The sequence below is a fragment of the Mchenga conophoros genome, linkage group LG5, assembly GCF_057382185.1.
Source record: "Mchenga conophoros isolate Kocher_MC1m ecotype Shallow Benthic linkage group LG5, M_conophoros_male_GT1.1, whole genome shotgun sequence".
Lineage (NCBI taxonomy): Eukaryota > Metazoa > Chordata > Actinopteri > Cichliformes > Cichlidae > Mchenga > Mchenga conophoros.
In genome coordinates, this window is record NC_140530.1 from 24,080,447 (window position 1) to 24,104,514 (window position 24,068).

General features: G+C 40.4%; 2 protein-coding genes across 6 annotated transcripts; both read left to right on the forward strand.

Annotated features, from left to right (window-relative positions):
* The first annotated feature begins 1,065 nt into the window (after window positions 1-1,065).
* On the forward strand, window positions 1,066-9,330 carry zmynd10 (zinc finger, MYND-type containing 10). Of its 2 annotated transcripts, none has more exons than XM_085274406.1 (12): window positions 1,066-1,273; window positions 4,678-4,789; window positions 4,900-5,016; window positions 5,094-5,147; window positions 6,325-6,462; window positions 6,548-6,636; window positions 6,741-6,835; window positions 7,017-7,189; window positions 7,613-7,738; window positions 7,825-7,946; window positions 8,036-8,161; window positions 9,088-9,330. In XM_085274406.1, exons 1-12 carry the CDS (start codon window positions 1,185-1,187, stop codon window positions 9,167-9,169), a joined length of 1,323 nt encoding a protein of 440 aa, XP_085130532.1. In that variant the 5' UTR covers window positions 1,066-1,184; the 3' UTR covers window positions 9,170-9,330. The 2 variants fall into 2 exon arrangements, with proteins under 2 accessions (XP_085130532.1, XP_085130533.1); XM_085274407.1 differs by having other exon boundaries at window positions 4,681-4,789.
* Window positions 9,331-9,623: 293 nt separating this feature from the next.
* Window positions 9,624-24,049, forward strand: LOC146574608 (ras association domain-containing protein 1-like). 4 transcript variants are annotated; one of them, XM_085274410.1, is made up of 7 exons: window positions 9,624-9,935; window positions 12,088-12,486; window positions 13,446-13,570; window positions 22,268-22,372; window positions 22,465-22,750; window positions 22,839-22,954; window positions 23,048-24,049. In XM_085274410.1, exons 2-7 carry the CDS (start codon window positions 12,168-12,170, stop codon window positions 23,192-23,194), a joined length of 1,098 nt encoding a protein of 365 aa, XP_085130536.1. In that variant the 5' UTR covers window positions 9,624-9,935; window positions 12,088-12,167; the 3' UTR covers window positions 23,195-24,049. The 4 variants fall into 4 exon arrangements, with proteins under 4 accessions (XP_085130536.1, XP_085130537.1, XP_085130535.1 ...); XM_085274411.1 differs by having other exon boundaries at window positions 12,131-12,486; XM_085274409.1 differs by having other exon boundaries at window positions 9,625-9,935; window positions 12,127-12,486.
* The last annotated feature ends 19 nt before the right edge of the window (window positions 24,050-24,068 follow it).

Here is a 24,068-nt window from a genome sequence, read left to right on the forward strand (position 1 = left end):
CAACAAGACTGGAAAAATGTTGCCTGGTCTGATCTCAATTTCTGCTGCAACAGTCCAAAAGTGGGTCCAAACCAGTACTAACAGGGTCTATCTAATTGGTGATTTAACAACTTTCTGATATGTACGAACTAGAGTACATTATACGTAAAATAATTTGTTTTGACCAACAACATGAATGATTTAATCCAAATAGTATGGTCTGATTGATTTTTGCCATGAGGACATTGTAGACAGGTGCAGCTGCTACACATTTTTATTTTATTGAATAAAATTCAGCCCTGAAGAACAGACCGTTTTAGTAAAGACTAACTTCATCCAAGGACTGTGAGGAAAAAAGCAGGAAAGTCATCATCATGAGTCACCTGCAGGTTAGGCTGTCTCTCTTTTGCTGCATACTCTGGAGTATGAGCAACAGGGGAAACTTTGAGTCACCAAAAAGAAAATCACTGGAGTATGATGAAGACATCCATTAAAAAGGAACTAGCTACTCTAAAAACTTTGAAACCAGTTGTAACAGGGTGAAGCTGGTAATCAGGTTAATTTACAATAAGCTGGTTATCATAGTTTTGTATTTTACTTTTTATTCTTTTTTTTGTTTATGTGTTCAGCATTTTCTTGTTATCCATTCATTTTAGTTTTATTATTACCATCCTGGTTGAGTTTGAACATTGAACCTTGGGCTATTGTGAGAGTGTAATGGTTCATTTAATGGATAAAATCCTCCTCAGCCTATGAGCAGACTATCTTCTGCAGGTCTAGTATCTTGATATTACTAGGACCCTCTTTAGGAATATTTTGTTTATGTTGCTTTAGTTATAATTTACTTAGTTTAATTAATATGATGTCTGCACAAGGAAAAAAATAGTTTTCTGGCGCTTTGCTGATGATGTCATATTTCACAACAACTCACCTTGGATTATTTTTATTGACATAACTGATTTTTTTTTAAGGTTTTGCCAGAAATGTACAACTGTATTATGTTGTGTATTTGTTTGAGGTTCTGCTGCCCCTCTATGGCGGGAAAAAAAACCTGCACCGTTCCCTTGGTTTTCCGTAACCATGACAACTACCGGAAACACTTCGTGTTGCTAACTTCGAACCGTTAACAGTACGAACAAGTCTACTCAAGCTCCAGTTAGACAAGTCATTTATTTCTTTATTGCGTAATATCTTTTCTCAACGTAATGGATACATCAGTGATTCTTCCCGTTGAAGCGGAAGGCTTTATCCAGAGTCTGGAAACTTTCTCCCTCAAGGAAGTGGGCTCAGAGAGGTGAGACGAACCAACTAACTCTGCACCTGAGTTAAATTAGCTTGTAAACACGATGGAACGTACAAAAAAGGGAAAAAAGAAAGAAAAACAATGTGATAAATAAATAGAGACTATATTAGATTATTTCTCATTAGCCAGTACAGATTGTAAATGCTAAATAAGGGAGCTTAATGTGCTTTGTTATACAAATAAAATAAAATAAAAAATCAACCCAAAGCACTCAGTGGTGCAAATTAAACAGCTGAAATTGAGCAAAACGTCAGATTCAGATGTAGTTATAATATTGCTATCATATATAACTAAATAACGCTGATTGCATTTTTGCCGCGAACCCATGCAGACTGTAGGTTTGAGCATTGGAGGGGGCCCTCAGCCAAGAAATTCACATTTCAAACACTTACTTATTTCTGGTGATGCTTTTGTCCATCAGTTTTTGTCAATGAGAAGTAACCATCACAATACAACTCTGACCTTCTGATATTCATATTGAATATGAAAGTGCAGCAGCCAGAGCTCCCCCCCCCCCCCCCCCCTTCTCTTTAATTCAACCAAATATATCATTCCTTTGTGAAATAAACACATCAATATATATACCAATTATTTGGGTAATAAAAACATCAAGAGCTAAAAAAAATTTTTTATAATGTGCAGGAAACCATCTGCTACACTTAGGTCCATAAATATTTGGACAGAGACACTTTTTTTTCTAATTTTGGTTCTGTACATTAACACAATGAATTTTAAATTAAATAGCTCAGATGAAGTTGAAGTGACTTTCAGCTTTAATTCAGTGGGTTGAACAAAAAGATTGGCTAAAAATGTTAGAAACTAAAGCATTTTAATCCCTTCATTTCAAGGGCTCAAAAGTAATTGGTCAAATTAAATAACTGAAAATAAAATGTTAATTTCTAATATTGAAAAACCCTTTGCTGGCAATGACAGCCTGAAGTCTTGAACTCATGGACACCCCCCGATGCTGGGATTTCGCCTTTTTAATGCTCCGCCAGACCTTTACTGCAGCGGCTTTACTTTTAATGCAATATTTTCCTTACGGGAGACTTGGATATTAATACACCTACCTCCTGGAGAATGTTGTTCACTTGTTTGGTTGTTGTGAAACGTTTTCTCTTCACCATAGAAAGTGTTCTGCTATCACCCAGGACTGCCGTTTTCTATGGATGGCCAGGTCTTTTTTTGTTGCTGAGTTCACTAGTGCTTTCTTTCTTTCTCAGGACCTAACTGTAGACTTTGCCACTTCTAAACTCGTAACAATTTCTCAGATGTTTTTTTTTCCCTCTGTTTTTGCAGCTTAAGGATCACTTGTTTCACCTGCATGGAGAGCAAAATCTTCCAAATGCAAGCACAACACCTCAAATCAACTCTAAATCTTTATCTCCTTAATTGATAATGACATAATGAGGGAATTGACCAAACCTGCCCATGAAATTGCCTTTGAGTCAATTGTCCAATTAGTTTTGGTCCCTTTAAAAAGAGGGTGGCACATGTTTCAAGGGGCTGAAACTCCATAATATAGCTGTAATTGGAATATGTTTCAGTAAACAAGTAAAAACACAAAACTTGTGTCAGTATCCAAATATATATGGACCTAACTGTACTTTGGGATTTAATGTAATACATTAAAATACATTATTAATACCCTTTACAGGTTCAATAGACACACAGGAATGTCTCTTCTGTCCTAGTTTTCTGCTTCGTTTCAGACACAAGTAAAGTTGCCTTAGTTTCCCAGTCTGACTTCCTTCTTTTTCCTCTTTTGGCTTTTTCATGATTATCAGCCTGCCTGTGTATGGCACCATAACAGAGGTCATGCAGCTGCTGCCTGACATCGTAGCACTGTCTAGCTGTGTGAATATGTGTGTACGTTGACTGCGTCTCCCCAAAATCTGCACATATAAAGAAACTTATCAGTGTGGTCAAGTATAAAAGAGAAATGCATTCAGGACTCTACAGCTCATGACGTGTTTCTATTTTCTCCACTTCCTCTTTGCGTCATTTTGAAAGAGATAGAGATTTTTTGTCAGATCTTTGTTCATCAACTTCTGTTGGTTACTTTTAGTTTCTTTCCCTTTATTTGTGATGACAAATCTGGTCCTTTTTTGAGGCTTATCAGTCATTTGCATGTTGTGGTGAATCCCCTGAGGTTCTGGCCATGTAGTCGTCTTGTGATGTTTATATTGAGAAATATGTACATCTGCATCCTGTGAATGTTCAACCACATAAACCTAATATGTCTCTGATAGATTTTGTTATTAACCCACATTATTACCGTCTTCACTTGCATGATTAGCTCTTTTTTTTTCTCCTGAAAATAGCTTTTAATCTATGTGATCTATTGGTTTTTGACTGGTTGTCAAAAAGGAAACATCTGCCAAAGAACACTGTTAGTTTTGACTCCTTGAAATCAGTGTATGTTTCAAGTTCTTGAAATATAGATTAAAATCTACACAAACTAAAACTGACACTCTAATTTGCGTAATTTGACGCACTTTACTCAAGCATTGTTTGAAATTGAATGCACTGAAGCAGAGAGCCTGATAATATGTGTCTTTTAAATACTTAAGAGAGAGATGATCTGGTCCAGACAGATAAGATTCTCTGTAAAGAATATTCAAATCAGAAGTTATACTTCATTATAATAAAGGCCCTGGGCCTTGACTAAAAGGAACTGAGAGTTAAATCAGACTTATTTTAGAGCTAACTGGGATTTTTGTTGTGTGTTAGCTTTTGCATTCTTGTATTTTTACTTAGTTTTTGTTCCTGCTTTGGTTTATTCTTTCTTCTCCTGTGTCTTGGTCAGATTGTCCGTCTTCATTTGATTCCCTGGTTTCCCATCTCATGACTTGGTTTTCCCTCTATGTCTTTAGTTTTGGGGTTTCCTGCCAGTTTTTTGCAGCACCCTTTGTTCACATTTTATGAGTCAATAAAGCTACTTTTGCATACAGAGATTCTGTGTCCTGCTTTTGGATTCGCTCCTCATTACATCCTGATAAAATCTGGAGGTAGCTTCCTCATGTTTGAATTTCTCTCTGGGGACAGAAATTGGACTCCCTGCTGCCACTCCATAAGTATACCCTAATTCTGTGCATTTCGGTGTGATATTCGATGATTTACACACTTAGCTGCTGTAACTGATTGCATTCAATTGCTAACTTGACCCCATTCAGTCGCAGACTGTCTACAGACTGATTCCATCTTATGTCAACATATAGAGCAGATTTTGGTGACAGTGTTGGTATGTTGACAATCTCAGCATCAAAACATAACTTTATCTTATTGAATAACACTAATGTAATATTATGAGTATTGTGACAATATCATGTCATTGGTTGTCTGGTGATTCCGACCTTTAGAAGTGATGCTTTTTTATTGTCTTTGTGTGCTAGCAGATGGTTCAAGCAGCATGATTATATTGAGAAACTTAACATGCAGGCAATACTGAATGCCTCTGCCATGCACGATGAGTTTGTCAAGGACCTCCTGGTTTCATTTGGAAAGGTGACTGCCACAACTGCATATAAACAATAATAAAATGTCAGCTTTTACGCAAGCCCTTTTACAATTTTCTAAGAAGTGCTTAGAGGGGAGTGATTCCTTTCCCTTTCCAGATACACATCCTGGTCCATGAGATGATCCTTATTGAGGTGTGGAAGAAAAAAGTGTTTCCCATCTTATGCCAGCTGGAGGATTTCAATCCAGAGAAGACTTTTCATCTTTACATGGTGGTGAGTGTTAAATGAGATGTTAAATGAGCAGCTCACATTGCTCATGTTTCATGTGTTCTGTTATGACTCCTTTTTAGATCCATCATGAAGCCACCATCATAAATCTACTTGAAACCATAATGTTTCACAAGGTCAGTAAGAACTCAAATAATCCCTACATATCTTAAAACATTTCACACACCAAGAAAGCACGGACTGTCATTCTCTGAGAACATAAATTGTAGGGATGGGTACCGGTGTCCGGTGCCATGATGGCACCGGTTCTGACATAAACGGTAGTAACCAGACCGAAAAGCAGCGCACATTTCGGTGCTTTATTTCGGTGCTTTTTTTTCCTGAGCTGTGATACACTTCTAGCCAATCATTTTACGTTTCCGAGGATAGTAGGCGGGTCCAGGTACGTACGTTCTTTTAGAGCAGAGCTACAGATTAAAAATGTCCAAGGCGAAGCGGTCAAAAGTCTGGCTGTACTTCACAGCAAAATATGCAAACTCAGCAGCCTGCAACAAGTGCTTTAAGCTGATACTGTGATACTGTCAAAGGAGGTAACACCTCAAATCCGATGAAACACCTGGCGACGCATAGCGTTTTTTTTAAAAGCCCAGAAATGCGCCATATGATAGCTTGCTGCGAGACCTCACACCAAGCGCATCTACTGTGCATGGGTTGCCTGTTATCGGACCCGGAGTTAGCGGGTCACGAAGAGTAGAGTCCTGGCCCCTAGCCCTGCCAGTGTAGCAGAAATGATGAGGATGATGATGGCAGCAGCAGCCGTTCTTCTCTGGGCGAGTAGCTTAATGTTGTTCGTGTGTAATTTACGTTGAGTAGGCTAACCACGTTATTACATTAATGCATGTAAGGTGAACTAGCAAACATCATCATAGCTACATGCGGCTGTCTTCTTGTTTGATGGCAGATACTCCCTTCACCCTGGCCAAAAAGGCTAAAATGACCAAAGAAAAAGTGGAAAACAGTTAAACATGAGAGGTTTTGGACAAAGTTTGTGTTTTTTCCATTGATTAAGCACTGCTTCCAGCCAAGAGTGATACCATATATGCCCCATAGCTGCAGAAAAGGCTAACACCGTTATCTTTTTACAAAAAACCAGCTGAACATGAGAGGTTTTTGGACAAAGTTTGTGTTCTCCATTCTTTAAGCACCGGTTTGAGCACCGTTTGAGCACCGGCACCGTTTCAAAAGTACCGATTTGGCACCGGTATCGGATAAAACCTAAACGATACCCATCCCTAATAAATTGTAAATTAAGCATTATGGCAAGTGTTCAAGCGGTTGTGTCTTGTTATGCAGGATTCATGTGATGCAGCAGATGACTCTCTTCTTGACTTGGTGGATTACTGCCATCGAAAACTCACCCTGCTGGCGAGTGAAGCGATTAAGGATGTTGCTGTGACATATGACCAACACAAACAGACATCCTCTCTAGAGGTGAGAATGTATGTTTTGTTTTTGGTTTGACACATTCGCCGAAGTCTGTCGCAAACTTTTGAACGCTTTGTTTTGTTTCTTGAAGGAGCTGCAGGTGCAGAGTGCAGCTTTGGAGTTTGAAATCTCTCTGAAAGCCGTGTCAGTGCTGCGCTACATTACAGACCACGCAGACAGGTATGGCGCCCTGGAATTCACTTGGTTATGTTCTAGTGGAAGTATACTCAGTATTACACTGAGAAACACGCTGCAGCTGACCAAAGGAAAGTGTTTCTTTGCAGCATCAGCATTATCAGTCGAATGCTGTGCACCCATAACCTTCCTTGTGTACTGGTTCAGCTGATTGACCACTGCCCCTGGAGTCGCTGCAGAGAAGGTATCACCTCAAACATGAGATTGGTGTTGATCTACTAATCTATATCACTGGTAAAAAAAAACAAACAAACAAAAAAAAAACTTTAAAGGCTTCTAAAAGCTACCCAAGCCAGGAAGCTTACCTTTCACACCTGCTAAAGTTTCTTACTATTCAATAACCTACTCATTGTCTCCCACTGTAGGTAACGTGCAAAAGCACATTGATGGCAAGTGGCAGACGATACCTGTAGAGGATCATTTAAAAATGAACAAACTGGACGGTCAGGTCTGGCTTTCCCTTTACAATCTGCTGCTAAAAGAAGAATTCCAGAGAAAATACAACTTCAACAGTTTCAACAAGAGCCAGCTTCTGAAGGTATACAGTGGATGATTGTTTTATTATAACTTTAGATGCACTGATCATGCAGAGTTGTTGTCATTCATTGCCTGTGCTGATATTAAATTGGATCAACTCGTCCGTCCAAATGGCTGCTGGATAGTAGCTGTAATCTGGTGTTTGGCAAGTGTGTGAGTGCCGGGTTATTGTCCTCCAGCATCATATCTCATCTCCTCCCTTGTTAGAGCACACATTCAGTTTCCAAGGGTTGTTTTGACCAAGATGTTTCCTCCTATTATGAGCTTTCTCATCCTCTTCCTGCTCCATTAATTACATAACCAGCCAGCCATGTGCATCCTCCTGTAATCACATTTTATTCTTATGCAGTCTGTGTAAACTGATGATTCATACATTGTTATTCTTGTTATTCTCACTGTATTTGTTGTCATTCATGTGCCACAGCTCAGAGGTTTCTTGACTGATGTCTTGATTGATCAGCTGCCAAATCTGGTGGATCTGCAGCGTTTCCTGGCTCATCTTGCTGTTTCAGATCCAGCCCCTCCAAAAAAAGAGCTGATTTTGGAGCAGGTGCAGTCACACTCACAAATGTTCACTTATCCCTGTACCTAAACAATGTGCCTGTTCGTTTACACTCGGCTCTACTCTATTTATAGATCCCAGAAATGTGGAACCGCATTATCAGTGAGAATTCTAGAAAGTGGAAGGCAATAGCAAAGTATCAAGTCAAAGAAACATTCAGCCCATCTGAAAGTGACTTGAGACAACAGGCCCAGAGGTAACACTGAAAACACAGGTCTGACTGATTAGAGAAGGAACAGAGAAACGACTCAGGCGCTCTGAATAATCAGCGCTTGTTTTAACTAGGCTGGCCCAGACGTACAACTTGGATGTAATGGAGAGTTTACTTCCTGAGAAACCAAAATGTGGATCCTGTGGGAGAGAGGCCACAAAGAGATGTTCTCGCTGCCGAGGAGAGTGGTACTGTCACAGGTACTGACAGACTCTGAGCTGAGCCTGAAGGCAAAGCTCAGGGCTGTTTTAACACATGCATGAAAGTCCTGCACCTTCCTAGGACTCTGTCAGCACTACATGCAAAACACCAGGACACGACCACATGGTTATTACACATAATGCACCACACACAATAATCATAAATGCTAGCAATGAAGTTGGCCACTTCCATAGGTTACGTTGTAGGCTACAAAGATTCCCTGCAGAAGTGCACATGTGAGAGTCACTAACAGTATTAAAGATGGCCTTAACCACCATGAGCTCATTGGTTTTGGACTTTGCACCGTTTTCATTTTTTGAAGCCAGGTTAGAAGCCAGTTACCTTATATAGATTAGAGGGTGGAGTCCTAATTTACTTTTTGCGTTTTTTTCGTTTACTTTTTGTTTTTGAAGCCAGCCTCGAAAAGCTAAAAAAAGTGTTTGCGTGAATGGGTGAATGTGGCAAGTTGTATAAAATACTTTGAGTTGTCAGGTAGAGTAGAAAAGCACCATATAAAAACCAGTCCATTTACCACTGGTAGCGAATGCGTGTCATGTGTGCTGCCTCCTGCATGCTCACGTAAACCACACAAAGTACTTCCAGTACTGCAAAGGTGTCTGAAGGGGAATAATTCCTGCAGATTACCACAAGTAAGACAAAACAAATGTGCTGCTTCTCTTTTCAAAATATCAAAAGGTCACGTGTGAGAGCGGCTCAGTACTTTCCCCCTCTCACTCATCGCTCCTAAGGTTTTGATAAAGTTGACGTAAGCCTCGCCGGGGCACTGAGAAAGAAATTTAAACACATTTGAGAAACAAATGGAGTACACAGAGGTGTGTTTCTTCAGTATTGGATGCAAAATGCATATTTTTGTTTAGAATGTGCTAAATGTCTGCGTTATTATCTTGCTGATGTATGTTTTCAGAGAGTGTCAAGTGAAGCACTGGCCAAAACACAAGAAAGCCTGCCAGCTCATGACCGAGACCACCGAGAAGATCATCAGCTGAGGGAGACCAAACGGCTCTTTCTGTGGCTGATGACAGAAAGAGAACAGTGTGTTTCCTTAGTAGCCCGACACATTTATACATAGACTCTTTTTTCTTTTATCATTAAAACTGTTGAAGAATTTAGGACGTTGTAATCAAACTGCAATAAAGTTTTAAACCTGCATGCATCTGTGTTTGCCTGTTTCATCAAAGTGCCAGGGAAGCGCTGCATCTTCTCTTTCACCAACAGCACCGTTTTGACCTTTGTATGCAATGCAGAGAAGGTACGAAGCAAAATACCACAATAACCCATTTTCCTATTGCTTTTAGGTAGAGCCACCCAGTTTGAAGCTCAGGTCTGTGATGCGTTCAGATAGTGGCTTTAGGAGTGGGGAGGGGGACTTTGCACGCCCACTCAGCTGTGCTCGGGACTCAGAAGCACCCCCTGTTTGAAAACATTCCGGATGTCGGTGCAGCTCAGTCTCATCTCACTCTCTTTTTCATGATGGGCCGCTTCCTCCTGCGCCGCAGTCCGACTTGAACAGATGGGTAACATCTTGAAAGACGTGCTCCGGCTCTGCCGTGAAAAGGAGGGCCCGGGGTTTCGTTCGCTGTAAGCGGCTGGTGATGAGAAATTATTTCCAGAGATGTCGCCGAGACTGCACACCTCCGTTATTTGGAAACCTTAAGACATTTCAGCGGAAAGTTTTTTTTTTCTTTTCGACCTCGGATGGAAGAACTTTTGAGACAAAGCGGTAGCCACGGGGCTGTTTTCTCCCGTGTTTTGGTGAGTTAGACTTAAAATCACTGGATTTTGTTTCACTTCGCTGTTTATGAGTGACTAGTTTAATATGCAGCTGTGTTGGGAATTAGGTTTTGAATGATCTCCCCGCGTGTGTTTTTTTTTCATGGACACGGAGCTGATATATTTCTACTACTAAACTGAACTACATTTGACATTCTTTAGCTTTTTGTATTATTGTTAGGCTTAATTCTACATGACAGTGGTTTGAGGGGGAAAATTACTAAAGTAGAAAGCAATAGTACTACTTAGTGCAAGTCTACAAATCTTCGTTGTATTTTATTAAAGTTTTAAGGTATTTGTACTCAGGGGCGTTTCCATGATTTTCTTTTTAAACAAACAAGAAAAGAGGGTGGTCCCCCAGGATTTCAAAATAAACACCAAATTAAACCACTTGAAAAATGATTGGAAGTTACGTGAGTGTGAATTATTTTGTGGACGCGCATCCTCCCTGAATGGAGATGTGGCTGACCGTCAACAGACCACAGTACCGAAACAACTACAAAGTGACAGAGCTAATAAAAAGTAGTTTGATTACAGTTACAGATATGTTTTTCCACACTGAAAGGTAGTAGGAATGAACAATGCCACATACAGTAGGAGAAATAATTATTTGATCCCCTGCTGAATTTGTAAGTTTGCTCCCTTACGAAGAAATGAAAAGTCTAGTCTAGTCAAGTCTTTTCACCGTAGCTTCATTTTAATGGAGAAAGACTGAAGGTCAACCAAAAATCCCCCCAAAATAAACCCCAAAAAAGTGATTTGCATGTTATTCAGTGAAATAAGTATTTGATCCCCAAATAACACATCATTTAGTACTTGTTGAAGAAACCCTTGTTGGCAAACACAGTAAGTGTGTAAGACGTTTCTTGTACTTGGTCACCAGGTTTTCTTCCCACACACACATATCTCAGGAGGGATTTTGGCCCACTCCTCTTTACAGAAACTCTCCAAATCCTTTAGGTTTCCTGGCTGCTGTTTGCCCCCTCAGTGCAGTGAAATCGTCCTGTACCCCAAAGCATAATGTTTCCACCTCCATGCTTTCTCTTCCTCCAGACACAGCAGGTCGACTTGATGCCAAAGAGCTCCATTAAGGTTTCATCTGACCGCAGCACTTTCTCCCAAACCTTCTCTGAATCACTTGGGTGTTCTTGGGCAAACTTCAAATGTACATGTGCCTTCTTGAGCAGGGGGACTTTGTGGGTGTTGCAAGATTTCAGTCCATTACAGTGTAGAGTGTTGCTGATGGTGTTCTCAGCAACTTTGGTCCCTACTGCCATCAGATTATTAACAAGCTCCTCCCATGTAGTTTTGGGCTGATCGAGCACCTTTCTCATGATCATCCTCACATGAGGTAAGATCTTGCATGGCGATCCAGACCGAAAGTTCTCACCTTCTTGTCAAGCTTCTTGCTTGTTGCTGATGTTCTTTTAGCCCTTTCCAGACCAAAGAGCCTTGGACAGCTCTTTGGTCTTGCCTATGGTGATAGTGAGTTTCGAATAAAAGAAGAAACTGATTATCTGGAGACAAGTGAACTTTATACATGTAATGACATTAAGAGTATGTTTAACTGATTGGTTGAGCGATTAATTGTCACGTGGACACACAGCCAATCCATGGAAGTCAGAGTGTGTTGTAGAAGATGACATATTTACCTTACTCAATGAGTTTCATGACTTGATACAATGTGGGGTTTTTCTGGATTTGTGATTGGTATTCTGTCTCTCTCCTTCAACATGAAACTACCATAAAAATTAGATACTGTTCATTTCTTTTCAAGCGAGCAAACTTACAAATTCATCAGTTAATCAATCAAATAATCAGTCAATGAATTGTTTCTCCCACTGTATACTCTTTTATTTATGCTGCTTTATGTTTATATTTCACTGCTTGTAAACTTTTATTCTTCTGAATTTGCAGACTTGAGATTTGCATAAAAAACTGTCCGTTTTTAAGTTATAATGCACTATTAATGGTGCAATGGTGCCAAACAGTCAGAATGCACCTTGACAATATATAACATCATTATGCTCTTTATGTGTTTAACCTAACTGTCCTACTAAGAGTACTACTAAGTACATTCATATTTGGTACCTTAGTACATTAAGCTGAATTAACACTAACTTCATGATTTCAGGTTGCACTCTGATTATACAGAGTCTGTGTTTTTTGTCAGTTAGTGATAAAAATGGAGGAAACCCGGCCCTGAGTGACACAATGTCTTGGGAGGAGTTCATCGAGCTCCGTGACCTCAGGTCGACCAAAGAGCAGATAGAGCTGACGGGGACGCGCGCTCCGTGCTCACCTCCGCGCCTAGAGAGAACCAACGCCCTGAGGATCAGCCCGGGAAGGGTCCCAGACCTACTGAGTCGTGTGGGCATTATCAGAGTCCTGAGCAGCAGCCAGGACCCACAGCTCACAGAGGAGAAAGGAGAGGGCCACGACTTCCAACCCTGTAGCCACGCTCAGCCCACGTGGTGCGACCTGTGTGGAGACTTTATCTGGGGCCTTTACAAGCAGAGCCTGCGGTGTGTCAGTGAGTTGGCTTACATATGCTTTTTGTGCATCTGGGTGTGTGCATGTGTCAATGCTTTGGTGCATTTGCATGAAATGAGCGTACTGACAGAAAGAGGAAATTTACTAACACAGAGGAAGAGGCAACCACCAGTGTACCTGCAAGCCCAGATTACAGTCATTCCAGCCTGATGGCTTAAACAAGGCTTCATACTAAATAAACATAAATGCTCTCTATGTTAACATTCTGGAAAAAATAAAGAGAATTGTTGCCTGTACAATTTTTATAATTATTCACATCTACCCAGTATCTAACCTGCATACACTTAAGGGTTTGGTTATTGTCTAGGCTGAGGTTCAGCTACACTCATATGTGCATTTGCAAAAGTTTCATTAACTGAAACCCACCTAAATAAAGAGCAGTGGTTTGTACAAAGCATTTAGTGTGGGGAAATAGGGGTCCCTTACTGTAACCTGAACAGGAAACATTGTCACAGTCTTTGCAAAGAGACATAAGCTTTCCAGCTGACTATATGTTTTCACAGCTGCATTCAGCTGATTGGAATTGCTATTTATATTTCTTCAAGTATTTGCAATTTATTTTATATACGTGACTATACGGTCTGGTACTTACATAATGCTTTTCTACACTATTGAAGCACTGCTGCATTCACCCATACACTCGTTTGTATGCATAAGCACTTTTAATCTAAGATTCACACTCCAGTGAATGCAGCCGGGCAATTTAGGGTTCAGTATCTTACCTAAGGATATTCCAACATGCAGACCAGAGGAGGCAGGGAATCAAAACAACATTGTTGTTTTACTAAAAACAGTGAATAACTGCAGGTAAAACTGTAGTAACCTTTACCCTCCAGCAGAGGAGAGGCAATCACACTTACACAACATTATGACTTTCATTTTGCACATTCTCATGTATGGCAACATGAGTCTAAACTCTAGGACTTTCTTCATTTACAGATTGTAAATTCACATGTCACTACCGATGCCGTGCCCTGATTCAACTGGACTGCAGCTGGGAACGAGGCTCCTTGGCTGACCCCACATGTGTCGTGGAGTACACCATAGAAACGGACACAAACGTGGTAAGGAGCTGTGCATTAGGAAGCTGACAGCTGACACGGCGCCCCTTTATTACTTTACTACCACCTTTGTTCTTAATCAGCTGCGTTGCTAGTTGGTTTCACTTGCTTTTTTATGCTAGCGTCAATGTCGCAAACTTTACACCGCATAACATACATCATTTCTTAAGACCTCTGCACTCTGCATGTTATGCAATGCACTGCCTGTTTTGGATTGCATGTTACTGTACTAGATAGGAAAGAAATCAGGAACAATAACAATAAATGCACACAGTTCACACCTCTTTACTAACTGCACACGATCAACTGAAAGTTGCACCACTCTTTCAGATTTAGTTGTATTTACTCTTAGCATTGAAACTCCAGACAGGACAAACATTTCAAATATAACATTGCTCAGGGGAAGTAAAGTCTTTCAAAGGGGAAGCTTGTCTGCAGAGGAACAGAAAATGTTACCTTGAACACTTTTTGTAAAATGTGGCTTAGTTTAGTCAGTCACAAAAGTGAAATGTCAGTTTTTAAAGTACTTAAGCCTGTTGTAAAACCTATGTGCGAATATGAAACATTCAAGAAAAGAAAAACAGAGCACACTACAGCAACAAATTTTCATAAGAATCATTGTCTATTGGGCATAGCATAAAGTACAAATACAGACAGGTATTGTCCAATCTACAGCATTAGTTTTATGTCTTAGTTCAGAAAAAGAAAGCTTTCATAGCAGTAGTAGTAATAGTAGTTCTGTCTGAAGTTTTTTTTAAATACAAAACTGGTGTTTTTCCTTCCCACTGTCACCATGTTCTTGCTCATAAGGGGGGTCGTTTGATTTTGGGGGTTTCTTTGTATTATTGCAGGGTCTTTACCTTCCATAATAAAGGCCTCGAGGCAACTGTTGTTGTGATTTAGTGCTACATAAATAAAATAAAATTGAATTGAATAGTACTTTATGGATTCCTGTGAAAAAAAGTACAGCCCATGATTCAGTAGCTTGTGGAACCACCTTCAGCAGAAATAACTTGCGCAATTATTTTCTGTATGACTTTATCAGTCTCTCACATACACATGTGGGAGAATTTTGGGTCCACTCTTCTGCGATGTTTCTCACTGTTGAGGTTTGTTAGTTTATGCACAGTTGTCTGAAGATCAGACCACAGCATTTCAGTAGGTTGAAGTCAAGCGTTTGATTGGGCCATCTTGACTCTTTTTCAGCCATTCTGTTTTAGATTTGCTGTTGTGATACGGATGATGGATGGCCTCACGTTTGACTCTAGATTATTTAGGTGTGCATGGTTGACTCAGTGACTGCCCAGGTATTGTGGCTGCTGTACAAGCACAAATCATTACTCCTCCACAACCATGCTTGACAGCTGGTATGAGGTGTTTCTGCTGATATGCGTTGTTCTATTTTCGCCAGGCATGCATTGTGGCCAAACATTTCCACGTTGATCTCATCTGTCCAAAGACCTTTTTTCAAATTGTACTGTCATGAATTTTAGCATTTGACATGCTAACTGAGGCCTGTAGAGTCTGAGGTTGGAATACTTTTTATTTTGCTGAGCATTGCTCTGTCTCTGGGTGGAATTTGCTGGAGAGATTGTAGGATTATGTTAACACACACCTGAATGCTTCAGACCAGCAAACTACCAAAACATCTGCTTTTATAGAGGTCCTCAATCTTGCTGATGATCAGTTATTAAGTTCATTTGATTAGCAACACCTGCCTGCTTTTTATCCTCTTAATTTCTATACCAGCAATAAGAATGTACTTAACTTTTAAAATCTCTGAAAACTTTCCTTCTTACATAAACTGTAAGCTCAGAACAAGCAGCTAAACTATTTTTAGATTTTCCTATCATATAAGTATGAAGTACCAGGAATTAGTTAACGGGTTCAGAGAAAATCTTTTATTCTGTTTTTAATGGGGTTTTTCAAGGCCAGTTAGGCTGCTGTATTCAATAGTAGAAGAAATCCCATCACAATCTTTTTTTTTGTACCATGGTAGTATAATCCATTAAGTGGGAACTTAGTACAGTAGATATCCAGCAGAGCAGGTATCTTTTCATCATGTTAGCTGTTATTATTCACTTTATTAAGCGCCTGTTACTTATCAAAAGAATATAACTACAAACATAAACTTGAGCAAGCCGACACCAAGGCATGGCTAAAAAAACATGTTGGTATTTGAGCTTTTGTGTGCACACTTGCAGTCCTTGTATAATAGCAAAATGACTAGCTGCCAGGAAAATAACAGTCAAATTCAGAGCATTAAAAACCAAAAACAAATCACAGATATCTACTGACATTTTTGCAATACTACCCTCTGCAAACTATCATTCAAATGTTTCACTCTTAGCTCAGTAAGAGTGGGCTGCTCAGGTTAATATTTTGAACTGTTAGTTAATATTTGAATAATAAAGATGACACCGAGTCATACCTGTGCTATAGACATGCACAACCAGTACATAAATGTATGTTTATTGCAGTCATATTGACTGCTTGAGATGCCTGTACACCAGTGTGCCACCACTAACTTCAGATGCACCACAAATATTTTTGTTTTTGAATCAGTCCTGGTCGGCTCAATCTAAGAGCAGTATGGAGGTTTTCTGGGTTTAGCACCGGAAAACTCATTAGTTCACATTAGCAGGTTTCAGTGTATTTCCTTTTAATACATATCTGATCATATTTACCCTCTCCTTATTGATCTCTAAATGCACAAAGATGAAAAGAGATGTTCAAAAATACTTGAATCACTGTGCTGCTTGCTCTTGAATTGAGGTTCTTCTCAGTGTTATTTCCATATAACATGTTAATACCTTATAACATAACATATTGTCTGTGAAAACTATGGATGTTTTAGGTGAACAGAGGCAAGACTTTCATAAGACTTTGTCAGAAATTGTAAAGGCTGGACAAAAAAAACCAAACTAAACAACTGGTGTCCTGCAGTTTGAATGACGGTTATTTTGTAGCAATTTTGTCAACGTGTCTGATTTTAGTTATTTGGTAGCTAGATTTAGCCACAGAATATACAAACTTTTACATAAGTCTTTTCATCTTTAGTCATTTCACAGTAACACCTCCCCTGCTGGTTTGGGAGGTTTTTCCATTGCTGCACACAGGAACTGAAAATCTGGGCTGCAGCTGGAGCAGTTTTTTTTTTCTCTTTTAATTAGTAATCTAACACAGAGCTGCATTTTTCCCTAATTACTTAATGTGTGACCATAAACTGTTTTGACACTAAAAGCTGATCTTGCTTTTAGTCTAGCTTTACAGATTTTACAATAAGATTAAACAACCCCCCCCCCCCAACAAAAAAATTGCATTTGGTCCTGATTCGCTACAGTATGGCACATACGTTATCTGTCTGTATCAACAGCTATACTTTTTCATTCATTTAGGGGTTTTATTTTTTCAGACTGATATGTGTTTTTGAGAGAAAATGTCATTGCAACATTTCAGTGCTCGCTGTAATATATTTAGATTGCTTGTATTTTCTGAACAGCCATCAAAAAAATAAAACATATTATATCTATATTAATTAAAATCAGGGGAGGGGAAGAAAATACCCAGAATAAGCAACTGATGAATAATGTGAAACGCATTTTGGTGAAACTGACTGTGAAACAGTAGTATCATTATTAAAACAGGAACTGCCTTCCAGTCCGTGTCAGCTGGGTAGGCTCCAGCACCCCCGTGACCCTAAGTTGGACGAGTGGTTAAGAAGGTGGATGAAGTGATTTAAGGATCATGCTTTTTCATGTGACTTTTAATGTGCTCATCATGTGGATTGTTTCATAGCTTGTACAACTGTATAGTTTTATGTTAAGGGAGGTTTGGGGTAATTACTTTGGCTTATCTCGACTTGAGTTTAGACAAACTACTGACGGACGAGACAGAAAGTCTGTGTTCGAAATGAGATGGATTTGCAGGAAGTGGATACTCATGACAGAGTCTATTTATGCTTTTAGTGGGGGATGGGTAGTAGAAACAGGAAAGATTCTTATGGTGACTTCTTACATTTCCTTTGTGTTCAGGCACATGTCTTTTAGCTAACTGCTATACTTCCAGCCTTCTTGACATAATTACACCCCAAAAGCTGAAATAATTCTTTAGAAGTCACCAACTCATATCTTGGTATAATACAACAAATCGTCAAATTGAGCTACCAAGTTGAAACACGGGTATGTCTCAAGCCCTGTAAGCTTTTATCTATATCAGATGTTATGATGTGTTTCCTAGCAACCAGGCCTAAATGACCCATATTTAGCATTTGTGCACTTACAGTTGTGGTCAGAAGTTTACAGACTCATCGTGGGCATGAATGTGATGGTAGTTTTGGTCTTTTAATGATTTCTTTGAACAATTCTTTTTTCCAGGGTGGAACAATTGGACAGCATTCATCTTTAATTCCTTTAAAAAAACAAGAATTGGGTGCAGAAGTCTGAATTTTGGATTTTCTCTAATCCACATGGGCTCAGAAGTACATATACAACTAAGCCAGTATTTCATTAAATGTTCCTTAGCACCTTAATGCAAAGCTTTTGGTTTCCATCAACAAGCTTCTGGCATGATTCTGTCTGACCACTTTTCTTGGTCGACTTCATTTAATTGGTTGGTTTCCTGGCACAGACGTGTTTTCAAGCAAATTTTCAAAGGGGTTGAGGTCGGTGCTTTAAAAAGGCCATTCCAGAAGCTTAATGCTAGCCTGCTTTTTCCATTGAAAAACAAGCTGTGATGTAGCTTTGGGATTATTGTCCTGCTAGAACAACTAATTCTGCACAAGTTTCAACGGTACAGCTGCTGATTTAATTTAGGTAGTCCTCCTTCTCCATTATTCTATCCACTTTGTGCAATATACCAGTACCACTTGCAGCAAAACAGCCACAGAACATGATGCTACTGCCACCGTGCTTGACCGTTTTTGTTTACTCCTTCAAACATAAGTCTTATTGAGGGCAACATTTCAATCTTTTTCTCATCTGACCATATGACTTTTCTCCAGAATGCATTTGGCTTGTCAGTGTGGGCAACTGCAAATTTCAGTCGAGCTTGAAGGTATTAGTTTTGGAGCAGGGGCTTCTTTATTGGTAAGCATCTTCTTAGTGTTCAAGCAGTTTCCAGGGCAGGCTTCAGGCTTCAGGCTTCCTGGGTTGTTTATGAACATCCAAACTATATTTCCTTTCATCTGAGGGTGAAAGTTTGGTTCTTCTTCCCGATCTTGGTAAAGTGGTGACACTAATTACAGTACAAGTCATTTAGAAATGCTTTCATGAAACCTTCACAACTTATTGAAATCTACAATTTGCCTTCCCAGACTTCTTTATTATTTTGTGTCAAGCAAATCTTTTTCATGTTGGCAAAAAAACCCCAGAATAATTCAAACCCGTTCTCCCAATTCTTGTTTTTTTAAAGTAACTAAAGGTGTATCCCCACCCTGGGGGAAAAAAGGACAGTTCAAAGAAGTCATTAAAAGTCTGTGAAATTCAAAGCCATGATGAGAGTATTTTTCACAAGAACCACCTTTTAATTTTACATTTAATGGGTATATGTCTAATAAGTGTACTAGTACACCTGTTATTTTAGACCTTGTGCAGCTGACATGGTCCCTTAATCGTGAATAAATGTAAACACATTTTGCTGTATACAAACTTGTAATCAGCCCCATATTTATTTTGTATTTATATAAACAAAATCTACCAGAGGTGGTCTTTACTTTTCTCATTGGGAATATCAGTTTGCTGTAGGGCTGTAGCATAATGAATTGCATTGTGGGAGTTGTAGGCTCCAGTGTTATGGGATGGCATTTTTCTAAGAAAGTAAAATAATCAATACAGCACCATTTAAATTTTCTATTGATCAACACTGAATAACGAGACATAAAAACATAATAAAGCTACATAACTGTTAGATACGTTAGGTTGGCATGGTAAATACAGTTTTAATATTTGTATTTAGTGCAAAAGTTAAAAAATGCTAGCAGCGAGCCCCAGCATCACATGACTGGGTCAGCGGTCCGTGGGGACACAGAAGGTCCACCAGCAGCACCCCCACGCTGGGAAAAAAGGGCAGAAAGACGGGTGAAACAGGGCTTTGAGGAGAGGAGAGGGCTTTGGTATTTCCCGTGCTGTCCAATCACTGCCGGCTGAAGCGGTTTGTGTATTTCCAAACTCAGCGGACCTGGGTGGGGCCTCTTCGGGGGAAGGAAGCGGGGCATCTAGGGCGGGGACCTGCACACATCCTGTTTCACACAGAGTTTGTACGGCGGAAACGTGGCTGGTAGGCTGAGTTTGAGGAGAAGATTCGTGAGATCTTGTTGATAGTCGTCGACATTTTTTAGCGGTATTTTGTCCTGCGCGAGATTATTTAATATTATCGTTAAAAGCTAGCACTGTTGCCGGTTAGGACTTTTTGTAAGGCATAGTTCAGTCAGTAAATTCCAATTAAGCTCAATCGAGAGCGATTCGGGGTAACAGCGTAGTAAAGTTAAAGGTTCCCGACTCTCTTATTGGATATATGCCTGTAGTCAGCATGACCACCGCGGCTAGCAGCTCGGATAAAACTCCCTCCTTTGAGATGACCTGGGGCAGCTCCACCAGCAGCGGCTACTGCAGCGACTCGGACTCTGACTCCGAGTTCGAGCAGTACTTCACCGCCCGGACATCTTTCTTCCCCAAAATCCGAAAAGATACTGTCAGTCCCGCAGTTAAGCAGGTGAGAAATTTTACAAGTTTAAAAACACATAGGTTTCATAAAAATCATTAGCTTTAAAATAAAGGGGAAGTGAAACTGTGGGTGTTTCGCAGCAGGACTGTATTCTCGCGTTATTTCCCCATTTCTGCTTATTAGCTGTCAGTGTTGGGTCTGTTATTGAGTTGTGTTTGTGTTCTTTTACTTCTGGGATGAGTTGCTGGGCGTCCTACTTTGTAGATGCTGCTGGGAATGAGTTGTTTTGCTCAAAGGAACCCCAGCAGACTAGATGGTTGGCAAGCCTGCAAGGCTCAAGGGTGGAGTTCCTCTAGTTCTAAGTAAACAGGTTAAAGACTTGTGTGAACTTTTTAAAATGCAAATGAGCACTCGTTACGTCTAGATTACACACACATACCGGTATATATGTGTCTTGTTGTAACAAGCACAGACCCACAGATGAACCTGTGACGCACTCAAGTTTCCAGCCAAACACCCACCATTCATTGACTCTCAGGTTGTTCACATTAATTTCTCAGTCACACATGAGTCATGGAGTGTTTTGGATTTCTTCATTTTCTTATCTTTTAGTCATACGCACACCCACATGGGTATCGGGTTTCTTTCCTGTGAGATGTGGGTACAGTTTACTGTAGAAATATTTGACTCTCCCTTTGCCAGCCGGCAGAGGCACAGTTGTGCATAATTTTCTCCCACCACTTATTGACTTTATTGATTTGTTTAACAGCAGCATATTAACTCTACGGCCCATGGATCTCCCTAGACATTTGCAGCTATGGATCTTTCTGGATGTCTAATTAACAATCTTTCTTAGGCAGTGTGTGGTTCAGCAGATAATTAAGCAAAAGGTAGCCTATAAGAATTCGCATTTGTTTTTTAATCTCACATTTACTGGCAGTCCTGCATCTACAATATTGGCTACTACTCCTGAGAAAACCCCTACCATGAATAATTATAGTGTAAATTGGAAGACACAAGAAAACCTGATTTTTAATCTGGCAGCCCTGCATCTGCTGGGGGGGCAAATGTGCATGACTGAAACATGACTGGGAGTTTGCGGTTGCTGAGGCAGCTGACTTCACAGGATGTGCCTGCAAAACAGAGGAGGGCATTGTCTCTCCCGCTTGTGAGAGCCTGTGAGGGGTGGCTATTTTTACATGAACACCAAGTTGAGGAATGCAGCGCAGAGCCGTTGGCCACAGTCATCATTGCAAACAGCTGCAAGTTGCAAACCCCCTCCCTTTGCCTCCCTCTTCCTCCTCCCTCCCTTCTCCCATCAGCCCTCCTACATGGAGGCATCAGAGCCGCTGAACTGGATTGGACAGAGCTGACATCATTGTGTTCGCCTCTTTTGCTGCGTTGTCCGGAAGTTGAAAGTCTGATGCAACTGGTGTTCGCTGTTAGAAATGCCGAACATCAGTTAAAACCAGCTTTTACTCTCGTGTTTCAGCAGTATTGCTGAAGAAAAAAAACACGGAAGACTTGTTTAAATCAAATTTGACTGACATTACAACTTTTTTTCCCTCCCTTGTTAAAACACCCTAAAAATGAACACTGGGCTTTTTCAACACTAATGCAGGGTTTTTCCTGCATATAATTTTTTTTTTCCACGTTGACCAAAAAGATTTTGGCCAACCACCAAAGGGAAACCAACAGAACTGTGATTTTTAAACCAGTTGTTTTTAAATGGGGTTTAATTCACTTGAGCTTAAGATGCGTTTTAATTATCAAATGTCCAGAAAAAAATAAAAAGGCAGAAAATGTCTTAGATTTTTCTTGAGTAAGTGGCCACGGGGACATGGTCTTGTGTAGTCACCCTCTCAAAGGCTCATTTTGAGCGGGAAAATCCCTGTAATGCTGTAAGACACAATCATATAAAGGGCCTTTCCTCTGCTAATCAGTGTTTTGTCCTGCTCTCTGGCTTGTCCCTGCTTTTTTTTGAGGTGAGCACTGACACCTGGTGGTTAAAGACTGTAACTCTTCTGTTCCTTCCAGGATGAACAGATTGAATTGAGTAAGCAGGAGCTGACAGTGGTGGACATTCAGCAGAAAGTGAAGGAGTACAATGCTCAGATCAACAGCAATCTGTTCATGAACATGGTGAGCTGTGATTCTTCACAACAAATCCCTGCTTTTCCCTCCAAAGCATTTTTATCTTTTAGTTTAATATTTGTTTTTTTTCCCTTTAACAGAACAAGGATGGGTCCTACACCGGCTTCATAAAGGTGCAGTTCAAGCTGGCCCGACCCGTGTCTGTTCCCACCCCAAAGAAAGGAGGCAACGACACAGGCGGGAGGCGGGCCAGCGGAGTGAAGCGGCGCACCTCTTTCTACCTGCCGAAGGACGCGTCCAAGCATTTGCACATAAGTTCTCGAACTTCGGCTCGTGAGGTCATCGAGGCTTTGTTGAAGAAGTTCACCGTTGTGGACAATCCCGCCAAGTTTGCTCTATTTGAGCGCAGCGAGCGTCACGACCAAGGTATTCTGCTTTAACATTAAATCGTGATTTCGTTTCTTTTTTTATTTAATGTGTTTGGTGATCGCTAAATGGTTTCTTTCTCCTCCAGTTTATATCCGTAAGCTGTCTGATACCGAGCGTCCCCTTCGTCTGCGTCTGTGCGCTGGACCGAATGAGAAAGTCCTCAGTTTTGTGCTGAAAGAGAACGAAACTGGCGAAGTCAATGTGAGTAAAACATAAACAGCTCTACATCCAACACGTATGGATCGTTCACCTTCAGATATACCAATTTAACTTCTCTCTCGCTCTCGGTTGCAGTGGCATGCCTTCTCCATGCCCGAGTTAAAGAACTTCCTGCGGATTCTGCAGCGTGAAGAGGAGGAACATATCAAGCAGATTGTGCAGCGCTACGCGTTGGCTCGCACTAAAATGCAGGAGGCTCTGGCTGGCTCAACGCCCGGCTGAGATGCCTACGCTCAGAGGGGCTTTAGCGTGCACCTTTCGGCTGGACGATTGCCAGAAGTTGACCGGCCATCGATGCATTCAAAGATCCCAGAGAATCCAACTCCAAACGCCTCTTGGTGAACGAGAGTGTGAGACAGGGCGCGAGACTATGAGAGAGAGAGAGCGCTAGCGCGAATGTGCATGTGAGATGATGTGAGAGATGAGACGTGCCTTACACCTGGAGAGTCTGATGTGCCTGAGAGAATGAGTTGAGAGAATTGACGACTGGCAGATGAGACAGTAATGTCTTTAGCTTTTGGTTACTGTAGGATTATCCTGCACCTCAGCTGTGTTATTTTTCCAGAAAACCAAAATTGGTAATATTTCAAATAATGCATTTAATCCCCTTTGCCTTCACTCAACAACCCACCATAATAATGATGCTTCTCACCCTCGGGTTAAACACATACTTGCTGCAAGGTATTTGGATTTTCACTTGACCTAAGCTCCGAGTCTGCCATGTCCTCTCTTACACCCCTGATGGGTGCAACTCTGAATTTCACTGACAATTTGTGAGTGTGACTGATGTATGGACATTTGTATGGAACTATGAATGTCTGCGAAAACAGTGCCCAAGTCACCCTGGTTGACTGGAACCTTGAATGAATATTTCTTTGGATGTGTTTAACTGGAAGTTTCCTGTCATTCCTTTATATCTTTGTTTTGTTCTGTCCTTTAAAACAAAATGTTTGTCTTCTGTCACTCTGTTCACTTTCACTGTATGGAAGTCTATGCACAAATTTACTTGTTGTAGCAATCTTAAGAATGTCGTGACTAATGTGCACTGCGTTTAGTAAAGAATTACCAAAAAATCTATTACGTTTTTGTATTTTTT

Coding starts and splice junctions, on each gene's coding strand:
- LOC146574608 (XM_085274410.1), top strand. CDS start 12,168: ATGTCTTGGGAGGAGTTCATCGAGCTCCGTGACCTCAGGTCGACCAAA. Junction 12,487..13,445: donor GCAGAGCCTGCGGTGTGTCA/GTGAGTTGGCTT, acceptor CTTCATTTACAG/ATTGTAAATTCACATGTCAC. Junction 22,955..23,047: donor ACGAAACTGGCGAAGTCAAT/GTGAGTAAAACA, acceptor TCTCGGTTGCAG/TGGCATGCCTTCTCCATGCC.
- zmynd10 (XM_085274406.1), top strand. CDS start 1,185: ATGGATACATCAGTGATTCTTCCCGTTGAAGCGGAAGGCTTTATCCAG. Junction 5,017..5,093: donor CTTTTCATCTTTACATGGTG/GTGAGTGTTAAA, acceptor ACTCCTTTTTAG/ATCCATCATGAAGCCACCAT. Junction 6,463..6,547: donor AACAGACATCCTCTCTAGAG/GTGAGAATGTAT, acceptor TGTTTCTTGAAG/GAGCTGCAGGTGCAGAGTGC.